The 15,676-nt window shown below is 40.9% G+C and overlaps 1 protein-coding gene across 1 annotated transcript; it reads left to right on the plus strand.

The window, feature by feature from the left end:
• Window positions 1–12,354: 12,354 nt before the first annotated feature.
• hmx3a (H6 family homeobox 3a) lies at window positions 12,355–14,575 on the plus strand (the record flags this gene model as incomplete). Its single annotated transcript, XM_079279857.1, has 2 exons — window positions 12,355–12,643; window positions 13,621–14,575. The coding sequence occupies 2 exons, from the start codon at window positions 12,355–12,357 to the stop codon at window positions 14,241–14,243; spliced, it is 912 nt and encodes a 303-aa protein (XP_079135983.1). The 3' UTR covers window positions 14,244–14,575.
• Window positions 14,576–15,676: the final 1,101 nt, after the last annotated feature.

Genomic DNA, 15,676 nt, shown 5'->3' on the forward strand with positions numbered 1-15,676 from the left:
GTTTACCGGAGGGGAAACCGGAGGGTGGGTTGGGACTGCGTTATCAGCAGAGCAGCAGCTGTGAGGTGGTGCACGCTCACGTGCGCCAACATGCACTAAAAGCATGCGGGGCCGGACCGGCTATGTCAACATAGCAAGAAGAAGCTCCAATAACAACACACACAGAGGGAGAGTGACTTCATTCTCTGCTCAGGAACATGGATCCACATTTACAGAGCTAATAGTTCTTGTTTGTTGTTTGACAAGTGCCTTTTCTTATTTTCCACAACAAATGTTTTGCTGGATAAAATCTGAGGTTTAGTTTGAAAAAATAATTTATATTTCCTTATAATTAATCTAATGATCATCTTAACTTTATTCCACTGAATATTTCAGATAAATCCTTCCAAAGATGTTATGGCATATTTAACTTTATGATGAGTAATTTAAAAGAAAAGAAAAAAAACGAGTGATTCAGTGTTATGCTCAAATAACATACAACATCCTTGAGAATTACATCAACTACAATATCATATTACAATTTGAGGTACTACAGTGCTATTGCTTTGTCAAAACCCCCCACAATATTTCAAAGTTAAACATCAAATGAGTTTTGTTTTTCCAAACAAAAGGCACTTTATCAATAGACTCACAGTTAATGATGAAACCACTCGGACCCAGAACAATTTCCCATCCTCTCCTGCTGTTCTCTTTGTCCTTGACATTAGCCAGAGGCCATCACTACAGATGCAGTTGGGTTATTTTAGTTTGATGATGACAGATAAAACTAAAAAAATGCAGGTTGCAAATGATAACAGCCAGCAATATATGTATACTGTATAACCAACAGCTCTGTACAGTCAAGAAACCTTCATTTGACATTTTTTTAAAGATGTAACGTAACATAATCTTAATATAGGTAAACAATCTGCCACTTGATACTTGGGTAGAAAGCAATGTTTTACGTGCCATTTTCTGTCTTGTTTTAATATCACACATTCCTGACACAAAGGAAACTGCACAAGCAAGATAAATTATTACATCTTACCGGATATGTGAAAATACAAACAGTCCCGTCATTAACAACCATTTGTGACCCGACAAGGTCTCCAATATTTCTCAACAACAGAATACAGAGAGTCTGTGACCAACGTAAAGCAGGTCGGACACTCCATCATAGACTCGTACAGATAAGTACATTAACAATAGTCACAAATAAACCTTATAGATATGAGTTTTAGGCTTCAGCGCCCAGAAAGCACACCAGCCTCCGTTTGAAGCTCCAGAAGCTGCTTCCTCTCCCTGCAGTGGCTCCATCTCTGGCCCTCCTGCAGGCATCGTTAGCCAGACGATGATGGGAGCCACCGGGGTTATAATGGGAGGGTTGACTGACCCCTGACCCCCTATCGATCCGCTGGCTGTGTCCAGCTGGGCCTCCCCAAACCCAGTCAGCTGGAGAGGTGTTTAAAAGCTAACACCCCGGCTGCCATCCACTCCGCTTCACACTCATTAATTACATCATTTACCTGTGACAGTGACAAACCTGCCTGGCCACGCCGCAGTTTATTAGGGTCACTGTATAAAGCCCGGAACAAACCCAGATCAAAAGTGTGTCTGTGTGTGTGTGTGTGTGTGTGTGTGTGTGCATTGGTGAGTAAAAGACCCCATACAGTGGTATTATGAGTATAGATGCATGCAGGTGACTGCTTTGTGCTGGCCTGTCGAGCTCCTTAGTGGGGAAGTTTATTTTCATTCATTTGACAAAGATTGCCAATTTTGTTGTACAGACAAGAATATGAGTGTAGATTCCAGAAACACAGCCGAAAAATATCACAAGCAAAAAATCCCCACCAAAGTTTATCTTTGTGGACCTTGTAAAACACCTCACAAACAACGGTATTTGACATGTTTTTAGATGAAATATAAAATCTTGCGGATTTAAGACCACTTTTTTTATTTATTTTTATGTCTGTACTGTTTTTTACTTTCTATGCCAATTTGCTGACTCAGTTCTTGTCCGGTCTTTGTTGCTTTTGCTGCTCACCAGCAGCTGGATTGTTGTGGCCCTTTCATTCCTCAACTTTTGTTGCTGCCTCTGCATTGCCTCTTATTTCTGCAGGTGTCTCCAGTTCTACATCCGCCTAAAAATCACCCCCGCTCCTCCGCCTTCACCCCCATCGTTTCCTCTTTAAGTACCCCCCCCCCCCCCTGTTCTTTTTACTATAGCCCTCAACACAATAAAACACCATTGGTTTCCTCTTGCCATACCTTTTCCTCTGCACACTGGTATTTCAATCTCGACTCAATCGAGAAGGCTGACCTGCAGATATAAAGAATTGGCTTTAAGGCTTTCGAAATGGAACTAAATCTGCTGCAGGTCACACTGGGGGAAAATAAGCAGCAAATGTAAGTAAGCATGAAATAGTTTTTCATAAATAATCCAAATGACAGCAGGCTTTCTAATGGTGCCAGGGGGCTGTAAAAGAATATGTTGCCAATTTCTCTCCTATTAAAGTGAAACAAAAAGCCAAATACATAACAGTGCTGACGGAAAAGTTGCATACCTGGGCCCGGTGGAGCGGAGATTGAGGACACAGTTGGGTGTTAGAGGTAGTTGGAGGTAAGGTGGAGGAGTGATTGCTAGCCGTACAGCGTATACAGTGGAGGCCTTTCCACTGCAGGAAAAAGAATGCCCCTCCTTCACATCAAATCAATTGTTCACTAACTGCCCCCTTTTCCTGCGTGTGTACAGGTAGGCAGCTTTCATCTGTCCCTGCACAATGTTGATTTGATTTGCACTTGTGTTTTTACAAATAGTCAATACTCCATTTTGACTAATACAAGGGCCTGTAACAGTACACGTCAGCGAGAAAAAGGGAAAGAAGACAGACATTTTATGAAAACAGAAAAGATAAATGCCACAATGTAACGTGCTGCATGGTTTTTATAAAGTCACAGAATCATCCCTCATGGTAACCAGTAGAAAAAGTATTTTTGGTCCTTCACTTCAGTAATATTGCAATATGAAAATATACCATTCAAAACAAAAGCACGGACTTCAAAATGTCACTTCAGTAAAAGTACGTAAAAAGGGTTATTAGCTAAATGTACTAAGAGTATCACAAGTAAAAGTACTCCCTGTTTAGTAAAGAGATGCTATGAGTTTTATACTTATAATTTGATGATTATAACTGATGCATCCATGTATAGCTTGGATTATACATTTGTTGGTTGAGGGGGAGGTCATTTGAACTGTTCTATTTACTGTGAGTAGTTTTAGGTATTCTGTAGTAAAATCATAATCTATAAAGTAAGTAAATCTGTTACTCAAATAAAGTGCCTCAAATGTGTACTTAAGCACAGTACTCAACTTTAGTAAATGTACCACTGAAGATAACCCTGGTATATCATTTTGTCTGCTTTCAGTACAGTTCTCTTGATTGATTTAATGGTTATTAATTCCTCCAAAAAACAAAGTTGCATGGACAAGGTTGAGGCAGACTGAGTTTTTATAAAACGGTCACATTCTATGAGGCTGGTGCATACGTGAATGGGTGAAAAATAGATGTTACATATGTGCTACCTCAGTAATAACACATTTGATTGGGCTGTGTGTGTGTGTGTGTGTGAGAGAGAGAGAGAGAGAGAGAGAGAGAGAGAGAGAGTGAGAGAGAGAGAGAGAGAGATTTGAAGTCCCCTTGAGTCAGAATCTGTTATTTATTGCTATTAAATGGTTAATTTTCCTGGGTGCCCTGAGGACTTTGGGGTGTGTTAAGATGTGTGGAAGATAGAGTTGTCAAGGGTTGGTGTGAATGCTTGATGTATTAGGAGAGCAATTCTGAAAGATCCATGAGGAATTGATGCTGGTGGGTCGTATATTTCTTGTTTACAGTACAGAAGGAACATTATATGACTCAGATGGATAAAGTACATTGTATATTCAAGTTTCACAGTAAAGAAACATGGGTGAGAGCATGCACCTTGTGCACCTTTTGACACATGTTCTGTACTGAAAGTAATATTGGTTATGATGAGTAATACATTTAGGCTATTAGATCATTAATACAAATTTCTGGCCCCATATATTTATCTTTACTTATTTGCTTACACGCATGCTGAAATACATAAATACATTGAAGGCATGTCAAAGGAATCTCTCTATCTCACTCACTCACTCAGTGTATGCTTAAATTAAATATGTCTGTGTGTGTGCACAGTCCTCTATTGTCACTCTGCTCAAGTTTCTTCTTATTAGTTTGTCCTGACAGCTGCTGGAGGAGCCATACTAATCAGCCGACAGTAATAATGCTCTTTACCACTCTGCCACACAAGAGAGGGAGAGAAGAGAGTAAACAAACACCAATTACTGTCTGTCACGAGGAGGGGAGTAATCATGTTTGGGTGCTCTTTGTCATCATGTGATCTTCGCTGCACCCACACACCAAACAAGAGGATCAGCAGAGTTGTGTCCATGAGGAGGATAAGAGTATTAATGTCAAGTAGGAAACCACAATTTTTGTCCTCTGACCTGGAGAGTGAGACTCTTGTTGAGTTTAATAGTCTTGTTCCTGTTTTGTGTTTGGTTATTTTCTCTCTTGTCTCTCTCTCTCTCTCTTGTCCTCTTCCGTCCTGTGTGTCAGAGAGCTGCAGGTTTTCTGCTAAGCTGATAGAAAGACAGAAACAAAGAGGCAGCTAAAGTGCTATTAGTTTGATGATTGGTTAGTAGCTCTTATTCCTTGGCCAATGTATTGATTATCAGGAATCAATTATGTCTCATTCCCAACCCATGAGCTGAATCTCAATCCATTTCCCCGAAGTGTGAGAGACGAGACGAAATTGACCCCAGCCCTTATTACTGACCAGAAGATCACTTTTCTCTTTAATGTGGAGTTCTGTCACATAACAGTGGCGCGCACACATCAGTCACTTGCATGTGTTACGGGCCACTGGCTTCAGAGGCTGTGGGGGAGACTGTCTGCCGCCTCTGTCCTGTGGATGCACCCCTTCTGTGGTTCCCGCTCGAGTCGGTTCCTCTGGTCTGCTCGCGGGGGTCTAGGGTAACACTTTCTCATGCCTCTCAGGGTCACATCCTTGATACCAACAGCTCCTCAATTATGCAGTGACACAGAGAGATCAGCTGTCTCTCTGGATGTGGACAAGATAATGTGGTGACACAGAGTGTGCATTACGCTCGTTCCATGGGTCAAGGCCCTACCTCTTAAGAGGACAGTACAGCCGGTTAACCTTCTTTGGATGTGTTCCTTTGAGGCTGGTATTCGGTGCTCACTGTTGAGGTGGAAATTTAAAATCACTTTGCTTATTTGAATCGTTTCGTTCAGTTCAAAGATTTGTCACTGACCGTGTGGTTCTGTCACTTGTCTTCGAAGCTAAATGACAGCATCACAGTTCAGATGCACTTCAGTCTTCAGTTTAGTGCTACGTTCAGTTCAAACAGTACTAAACTCCGCCTGTGCAAGAATGCTGCATTCACACATACAGACACAAAGTAGTGAGTGCAGTCTCTGGCCTCTCATAAACCTCATGAAAGTGTAGTAGTAATAGAAGCACAGCATAGACTTGTGGTCTTTTTTTACCTTAGTATGCAGACTGGAAACGGGTAAACAGCTGGCCTGCCCAAAGGTAACAAAACGTAATTAAATGTGCCTACCAGCGCCTTTAAAGCTCACTAATAAACACACCTTTGTCTAACCTGTACCAAAGCCAAAGTGTAAACATCTAAATATGCCGTTTTAAAATGGATATGTGCTGAACCATTTCTTGTCCTGGACCATTATCTTCCTGGAGTCTCCACTGATAGCCGACATATAGTCCACTACATAAAACACAGTAAGATAACCTTTTCAACACGTTGGTTTTTGTATGAAATGAATGTACAATATATACCTTTGATTGCCTTTTATGTGACCTGGATATAGACCAGTCTTCATGCTAAGCTAAGCTAACTGGCTGCTGGCTCCAGCCACATATTTACCACGAGAGTGGTATCAATCTTCTCATCTAACTTGTGGCAATTATGAGAATAAGTGTATTTACCAAAATGTCAAACTATTCCTTTAATATTGTTTTGCACTGATGAGTTCACAATTATGTGATTAATAAGACATGAAACAAACAAGTTCCATTTTTAAAACTACATTCTTGGTTGAATGGGTCGCCCGGGTCACATTTAGATATTGTTAAGTGGCTTTGAATAGCTCCCTTGATTTCACAGTTCCAAATGACCCGCGATAATCAGGTCATTAAAATGAGCCCATTCTCCACATCTGACACACTTCCACTCCCGCCTCATCTGAATAACAAATCAGCTCTGGAGTGCTTTCTCAAACAGAAAGAAAAAAAGAAAAGAAAAGCGGGAAAACTGACTTTCTCTTTATTTTCAGGTTAACCATATCTCTATATTCAGGAGTAAAGATGGTAAGAAAGCTAGAGGGGGTAAAAAGGTCCTGTCAAAAGTGCCAGTGCCTGTGTGAAAGTACCCGGTTTTCTTAATTCATCCCTTAGGACCGGATAAGTCTATCAATCTGTTAAATTGGAAAGCCATTAGGTGCCCTGGTTTATGTGTTTCAAGCTGTTAACTAGAGGCTGATTGATTGTTGTTCCTTTGATGGGATATGCTGATCTAATCTCACTGTGTGCACGTTTGCAATAAATTACACAATTCATTTCCCCCATTTAGAGGAGGGGGAAAATCACACCTCCAGGCATGCCTACGCTCTGCAGGCAAAAGAGCAGGGAACCTATTTTATGATGCCATTTAGCCAGCAAGCTTTCAGCAATCCCAGCCTTCTTTCTAAACCCCCTCCCTCGCCCTCTACCCCTCCAAAAAATCGAAGCATAATCAAGGTGTATGTTTAGAAAATTTATTGTTATAATTTTCCACCATAATCTCTTCCATTTTCCTGCAGCCGTGCTGACATAGATCATCATCTAAAAACAGAAAATGGATAGCAGTTTAAAATTTATCGGTCTTTGATTCTCAATTATACGTGTTTATGACTTCATCTGTCTTCAGTGACTTCAACCTTTTCCATTATGGTGGAATATTATTTGTACGGAATCCATTAAATTCACAAGGCAGGACTCTAATGGTGGGGCTGCAGCGATTTGCAGAGGGAAAAGTTTTGAAAGGTTAGCTTTAGGAAAAGCGCGGCTGTTATGACACAAGAAATTGCTTTATTGATGGTCTGCTCTGCTGCCTGTGCATTTGGCCATTTGTTACCCGGCCCATATCTATATCTCAGGCTGACACTGATGAGAACTTTTCTGTTGCCCTCTCCAGATTACCGAGTTGTAATGACACATACAGGCAGGCTGGGTAAAAGCTGACGATCACCAGCGTTTTTTTTTTTCGAGGAACAGAGGGTGGATATTGAGGCTTGGTGCCCGGAGGGCTTGGATGAAGCTGCTCATAATAGAGAAAAAGGGCTACATCGCTCCCATGACTGTTTCCATCCAAACCTTACAGACATCATCATCTCCGCTGAGAAACAATAAAGGAAGAGAAGGAGTCATAAAATGTGGATAAAATGAGAGCAGGAGAGATAAAAAGGAGAATACACCTTCTATGTGCCCATATCATAAGTTAGATGCGAACATTGTTGCTTAAAGTGACCATACACTAAGGGACAATTACACCCTCATGTGACTCAAGTAAATTTGCCAGAAGAACTGTCATGCCGCTCCTTAGATACATATTGTTTCCTGTTTCCACAGGAAGTAACAAGATTCCCTCTAGTCAAGTGGCCGCTGAAGTGATCCAACCTGAATGACATTGAGCTCCTTCGACTGGCTGGTGCAAGGGGCCGAGTAAAAGCTAATCAGGCCATAATTCAAGATTCGCCTGGCCACTTGCGATCAATACTCGCACAATCCCAATTAAAGCTTGCTGGGTCAGTGGAGGGCCACCAATTCCTTTACAAGTTAAATGCAATACTTAAATCTAAAGCAATCTCAGTGTGGCCTTCAACGGTTTAATGGCTCGTGCCAACAGGAGAGTGTCCAGTTAAAAGTGCAAAAAGAAGTACACAGGGTCTTGCAGTGATGAATGCCCCCCCTCCCCCCAAAGAAATGCTGACACTTTTAAGTTTCATTTTGAAATACTTGTACCGGTAATGGGAGTATTTGTGCAGTATAATGTTTGTAAAATATCTGAATACTTCCCCCAGCACTACATTAGTCTGACACTTATACTATTACTTTTAAGATAAAAGGTTTACATCAAAAAATGATCAGTTTATAAAACAGGATGTATTTCTGTAGATAAAACTACAAAACTGTTTCAAATGTTGTTAAAGTAGATCCACTCAACTACAACACTATAATGCTACTTTCACATTGATGCATCGGAAATAATAATCCGATGAGTACTTTTAGTTTTGAGACTTAAAGTACATTCGTCAATAATACTTTCTTTTACTTGTAATGGAGTACTTATTCTACTTAAATAACAGATCTGAATACTTCCTCCATGACTACTCAGAACCCACAGTTCCACCTCTACACCACCTCTACACCACCTATTTTCCCCATTTTCCTTCCAGTTTTCTCCCTCTGAGCTTTTGCCGTTGCATCCATGTCTTTCATCACAATTTTGACCCACAGAAAGGAATTCTCACAAGATATCAAAACAAAAATCTATATTTAATATGGGAGCAATTACAAAGCGAAGTTGGCTGCACAGGGCCATTGTCACCAGAGCGCGTGTTTTTCATCAAATAGGTCATTAGACGATGATGGATGTAAACCTATAAAGTATCTAAACTGGACCTTTTAACAAACCACGAGCAACACTATCATTTCTCTAATAGAACCTGCTGACCGTGTCATTCCCTCCTGCCATTTGTCATTTTTCCTTGTGAAATAATCAATATCTGGGCGCTTTGAAATAAATAATATAAAAGTCATAGTAACCTACCCGAGGAGCAACAAAAATAGACTTATGGAGCATTCAGAAGGCCTATGTGGCCTCTGGGCAATGGCTGCATGTTTCCAATCAATGCATAATATGAACTGTATTTTAGTACAGGATCTTAGTTTGTACTGTTTATTTTCAGGGTTTGCATATGTTGTGTTCTTTTCGTCCTCAGTTATGGACTGCAGTTATAGTGGTGAAGTACTGTGGTAAATTTTAATTTGTGGCGTTACCGGTCCCTGAAACAATCTCTATTGCACCATTCAAAAGCACAACCTGGGAATCAGGCCAATGTGATAACAGCCTACGAGAGTCACTTTTATCCAAGGGTTAAAATAATAATACAGCAAAGAGTAGTGATACCTGCACACTGAAGAGCTCCTAAATGATATATTTATTCATTTCATGCACCATTTTGGTCACACAGACCTTCATCAGGCATCAGCTTCTCTGTGTTTCATTTCTGTACATGAGCCCACTGCCTTTCCTTTTAAAAGAATTAAACTTAAATGAATTTCATTTTTCAACAATCTTGATCAAGATTTTGACAACAAGAAAATGTATTATGTCAAAGATTGGTACACGGTGGAAAGTGTGATGTCGGTTAATCACAAGCCTTGGTGCTGCTTTATTGACAAATATTCAGCTCTGTTTGTTTGGGATTAGTACTGTGCAGAGGGTGTCAATGATTTCAATACTGTGTAACTGTGTAAGTATGGATAACATCATGTGACTATCGTTTTTTACAAGAATGTCTCCTCTGATATGGCAGCTATATATCATGACATACAAATGTCTGTAATGTTTGACTTTAAACACCTTAAAGACAAGAATAACGTTAAATGTCTGGGGTCAAATAGTGGCCACTTGTGGAAAAAGTGTCAGATATGTCAGGACTTGAACTAATCTTGACTTTCTAAATTTAGTTCAGGAAGTCCAGCTCTTATAAATAAATATTTTTTTAAAGACTGTTGCTCCAATGCTTGCTTTCTAGAATGCCTAGTTTCTTCTCTGTGTTGTGAATCATATAAACATATAAATACTGCAAAAAAATGTGGGTGAAATTGCAAGAGTTCCCAAGAACTTGAGTAACTTCAATGCTGTCCCAGTGTAAATAGAGCTTTGGTGGACACAATGACAATATGAAAAGTGTCTTCAGGGATACAAATATTACTGCTGCAATAAAATAATATAAAATAAAATGATTCAGAACTTTCTAAAGAGCGGTTCATTATCAAATACTGACTGAGGCATGTTGTAATAATGTGAATTCTTTGGATTTTGTACTAATGAAAACACCCATTTGGCAGCTCAGTCTGAGAGCGCCATCAAATACCTGTGATGATGAGGAAAGGCGGTAATTACATCACAGTAACAGGATATCTCCACTTGAGCAGCTCACTAAATGAATAACATGTGTTAATTACACGGACATGCTGGTGCTTACTCTGCAGATGATGGGGAGAAAATGCATTGTGGCACCCAATGCAACCTTTACCTTTTCACTGACACCCTCTATTATGGCTGCATATCACACAATGAATGTCTTCAGGGAACAGATGATGATGACGATGATGATGATTCATAACTGAAATGAGTACATCTCACACACGTGACTGTTCTATAGGACGAATGTGCAGTACTTAGAGGATGACAGTATTGTCACTATCTGTCAGGTCTCACACAAACTTGTCCTTTGTCACTTTGGAGGACAATGCATTGTCTTGCATTATTTTATTATTACCTGCCTGCAACGCTAACCAAAACCAGTCTTTACCCTAACATGTAGTGCTTTGACTTGTGAGGACCTGTATTTCCCCCCCCCAAATTGGAGGCGAGTCCCAATAATGTGACAGTGTGATGAGTATTTGTGTCCCCACAACATGATGAATACAAGCACCCAACACACACCCTCCACACACTTGCATTTCCTCCTTTAGACCCACAGAGGACGCTGTCTCCCCGTCCTTCAGCAACACCAGCTTCCAACCAACGGACTGCTTTTTAACAAGTCAATTAATATCAATGAGTGAATATACATAGCACACTTACAAAGAGTGCAATCTGAGGGATGAATTAACCAAATCGATTAGGGAGGAATAAATGACTGTGCGACCCGCAGACATTGTGGAAGTGGCCCTCGCTGAAAATCAATGAATTAGAAATATGAATCTAATCGCCCATTGGTGACACGTGGAGGAGCTGCAGCCTGATCTCAGGCCTTTTTCATATTGTGTCTGAGAGGTGTAAAAAAGAAAAAAGATTATTCAACGATTTAAATGCTGACATTGTGACTGTACATAAAATAGTATCTTTAATGTTTTGGTAACTTACGATAAAAAGTCGACAAAAGCAAATGAATGTTTTGTTGATTTTATTGAAGATTATTTGGTAACTATATAGCGTTATTTTATAAGTTTGCATGCAGTGCAGGATAGCTGTTAGAAAGCTACTTGTTCATCTCAGAATTTGCTTTTTAGTCAATGTAACCTTGTTTGAAAGGACTAAAGCATAGTCATTAGATATTTAATGTAAGCTTTAAGCATATGCATACGGGTTAAATGCTATTACTATTATTGTATTCATCTAAATTACGGTTACTTAAGTTTTGGTGATCATTTTAGAAATATAATCTAATATCTCTAAAATATATTAACAAATAGTGGCATTTAAAAAATATCATCAGACACCTGCAGCCTGAGCGAAAGTGGTTAAAAACGGTATCAATAATAAACACTGGATTATAAGTAACCTCGTTCAGTCGATCTGTGTCTGACTGTTAATGGTGTGATGGGGCGCTTATTCCAAACCTTCCTTTTTGGCGCTAACAGCCCTGTGTTCATTTGCTGCCTAATTGGACTGTATGAGACCAATATCAGGCGAGCGCTCACTGCCTGCAGCCATGAGCGCACAGAGAGGGGAGGACGGTCTCTCTCTCTCTCTCTCTCTCTCTCTCTCTCTCTCTCTCTCTCTCTCTCTCTCTCTCTCTCTCCCTCTCTCTCTCTCTCTCTCCTCCACAGTCTCTCCCTTAATCCCATTTGCCATTGTACATGCCCAATCGCCTATACTTTCCGCATTTAACTTGGATGACACTTTTATTTCATCATTAGCAACAGACGCCAGACTGACTGACACGGTGGACACAGTTTGCGTTTTGACGAAAGAGCCCGGAATGAGACATCTCCATGTTTATACATGTCTTAATTTCATTTTTTTTTCACCGCTCAAACATTTTATTTGATTACTTCTTTCGTCTAGAAGGACGCGTGTTTTCACGCGCTCTCCGGGTGTGAAATCGAGTCAACGCGTTAAATCACTGAGAAGAGTAAAACAGGAACTCCTCGCAGTATATCGACTGTCTCTGTAAGTCAGCCTTGTATTTTTTTTTCTCTCTTTAAATTCCTGCTTCCGTGGTCCTCTGCGTTCAGACCACAAACACAGCGATGCCAGAGACGACGCAAGAGACGTGCGCTTCGGCCAAGGACTCTCCTTTCTTCATTAAGAACCTGCTGAACTGTGATCGCAAACCGTCCAAACCCAAGCCCGTACTGGCTGCAACCAAGCTGGCTTTGGAGGGAGGATTTTCCCTTTCCCAGATCGGGGACTTCAGCTTTCCACGCTTTGACCTGCCCGCACAGAGGTTCAGTCTACCGGCTCACTACTTGGAGCGCACCTCGGCGTGGTGGTACCCCTACGCCCTGACCTCATCCACCCACCTACACAGAACCGGAGGTAAGACTGACAGACCGAAACCAAGACTATTTATCATACGATTACATGCGCAGTCAGACTCACTTATAGGCAAGTAATTGTCAGACTTTTAGCCTTTGAATTCTATTTTGATGTTGGAGTCTTTAGTCGACTCTTTAGCATTAGAATATAGAGGAAATACTTAATTATTTTTCTAATTAAATCACAACATTGGACCTTTCAGGACCACGTACCCTGTGCGCTTTGTGACACATAATATTACGTCTGATACCAGACATTGCACTTCCACCTCATAAACGTACTCGATAAAAAGGGATTTGGTGCGTTTTGGTGATGGGACATAAGATGCCGTGTGTCGTCTTTACCACACAACAGAGTGGATAACGGTTTGACGCCTTGTCCTCTATGGAGGCCTATTTTGTTATGCCACGAGGCGGGATAATAGATCAATAAAGTGACACACTGTGCATAAAATGAAGCAGACATCGTCAAATCATCGGATGAGGGTGACGATGCGCAGCGTGCTTTTGATTTGTCTATTGGCGCTCACTGTGAACATCTTCCCCAGAGGCTGACAGCGTTTTTACTTGCCTTTTTCTGTGATTTATTCACGTGGGATTTTAAACAAGCCGGCATGAATCGCATTCATGCAAAGAATAAATGGGGAATTTTTTAAAGCGTTCAATTAGGAGATCTGCATTTGTTTAAATTAAACTAAAACAAATATGCAGGCCTAAATATTGAGAATATTGTATTACCGATATTAAAGTGTTATGTTGGGTATGGGTATATCGTAATTTGAATGTATTTGAACACATTGTTGTCATTCATGTCTAGCTATAAAAATGTGACAAGCAAAAACATTTCTGGCTCTATTTATAACTTAGTTTCCCCAAAGCCCGGAGGCTGTGCAGTATCAACAGGCTGTAATAAAATCCCAAACATACAGCACACAGCCCCAGTGTTTATGACCACATCTCCCTGTGTCCCCATTTCAGTTATCGACAAACTAGGAGCCAGAGACTCCTCTCCAACCTCGGGCACGGACAGAGACTCGCCGGACCTGGTTCTCAAATCCGAGCCAGACGTCAAAGACGACGACGAGGACGATGAACACAACAACAACAAAAGTGGCGACGAGATAATCCTGGAGGAGAGTGACGCAGAAGAAGCCAAAAAAGACGACCTGGAGGAATGGAGGAAGAGGGACGACGACAAGAAGCCGTGCCGCAAGAAGAAGACGCGCACGGTTTTCTCCCGGAGCCAGGTGTTTCAGCTGGAGTCCACCTTCGACATGAAGCGGTACCTGAGCAGCTCGGAGCGGGCCGGCCTGGCCGCGTCTCTCCACCTGACGGAGACTCAGGTGAAGATCTGGTTCCAGAACAGAAGGAACAAGTGGAAAAGGCAGCTGGCCGCAGAGCTGGAGGCGGCCAACCTGAGCCACGCCGCGGCTCAGAGGATAGTCCGGGTGCCCATCCTCTACCACGAGAACTCGGTCTCGGAGAGCGGAGGCATCGGTGCCAACGTGCCTGTGAGCCAGCCGCTGCTCACCTTCCCGCACCCGGGCGTCTACTACTCCCATCCCATCGTCACATCCGTGCCGCTGCTCAGACCGGTTTGAAAATAGTTGAGTCTTGCGGCACAAGTTGGTGTAGATTTTCAAAATCATCCGAAAAAGAAAAAAATAAAAAGAAAAAAAAGACTTCATATTTTTGTACAACTGACTGAATGAAGAAGAAAAAAGAAAGAACAGAGACACACTGTCGGGCCTACATGGACCTATTTTGGCAAATATATTGTGTCATTTTTCAAAAGGGTGCCGTTTACACGTGATAAAATCAAATCCCATGTTTTATATTATTATAATTATTATTAATGTTATTATCACAGGCCTATGTAATTATCACCTCAGGAGTCCACCATGCTTACACTGCTTAATGTGTCTTTTCTTTTTTCCCCTCTAATTTTTCACATTGTTTACAAAAATTGGCGGCCTAAAGGCGCGGGCCTGCTTATCATCTGACAAAATGATTTGATCTTATTTACATTTCCAGAATACACCGAAGGTGTGCTGTGAATGAATGCATCCACTAAACCGGAAAACATGTTTTGCCATCGGTGGAATATTGATGGGGCTTTGTTGTAATTTCCCTTTTTTTTTGCTTTTTAAAGCGCTTGACGGGGGACAATCAAAACACTGTCAACTGTAAAATACTCATGTTGCTTTATGTTGAGTTTTAGTGACTCTCACTCTTGTTTCCTCTGAATGGACACGAGCACAAGTGTGAGCTCCCAATGTCTCTTAATCTACTGTGTGTTTTTGAACAGGAGCGGCAAAAAAAAAATCGACTACACTGGTGTAAAAAATATGTAAATGTATATATTTAATGACGCACTGGGAGAAGAGCTGCAGCTCATTTGTACAGTAAAAACAACGTTTTGATATTGTATTGCTGAACCATGTTGTGAAATAAATGGAGAATATTCCTTACATTTTAGGTAAAGTTTGAATGACTTCTGTAGGTCCGGAGAATCTCAGTAATGACCAGAGGATATATAGTGAGCCATTTTAGGCTATACTCGACATATATATTTTGTCGCTATAACATAAAACAGTTTTGCACTGAGAGATGCAAAACAATATTAAAAGTAGATGGAATTCATTTTTATTCTGATAGATACACGTTGATCCCTCTATCCACATACACACATACACACAGCAGGTTTAGGTTTCTGTAATCGTTTTGGTGTTATGCACTTTAAAAACGTTATTTTACAAAAAAAAAAAAGTGTCTTGGTCAATTAGACGCGTAATTGCCACCATCTTGCCAAAATGATGGGTATATTCAGAAGAGGACATCACTCTGCGTATCAACTGTTGTCTTTAAAATAGTTGTCCCTCTCTGATTGCCTTGCATGTGTGTGTGTGTGTGTGTGTGTGTGTGTGTGTGTGTGTGTGTGTGTGTGTGTGTGTGTGTGTGTGTGTGTGTGTGTGTGTGTATTGTATGTTAAGTATGAGATGTCAGGATCCACGGATCAAATGTCTTTAGCTCT

This window comes from Melanostigma gelatinosum (genome assembly GCF_949748355.1).
Source record: "Melanostigma gelatinosum genome assembly, chromosome: 12".
NCBI lineage: Eukaryota > Metazoa > Chordata > Actinopteri > Perciformes > Zoarcidae > Melanostigma > Melanostigma gelatinosum.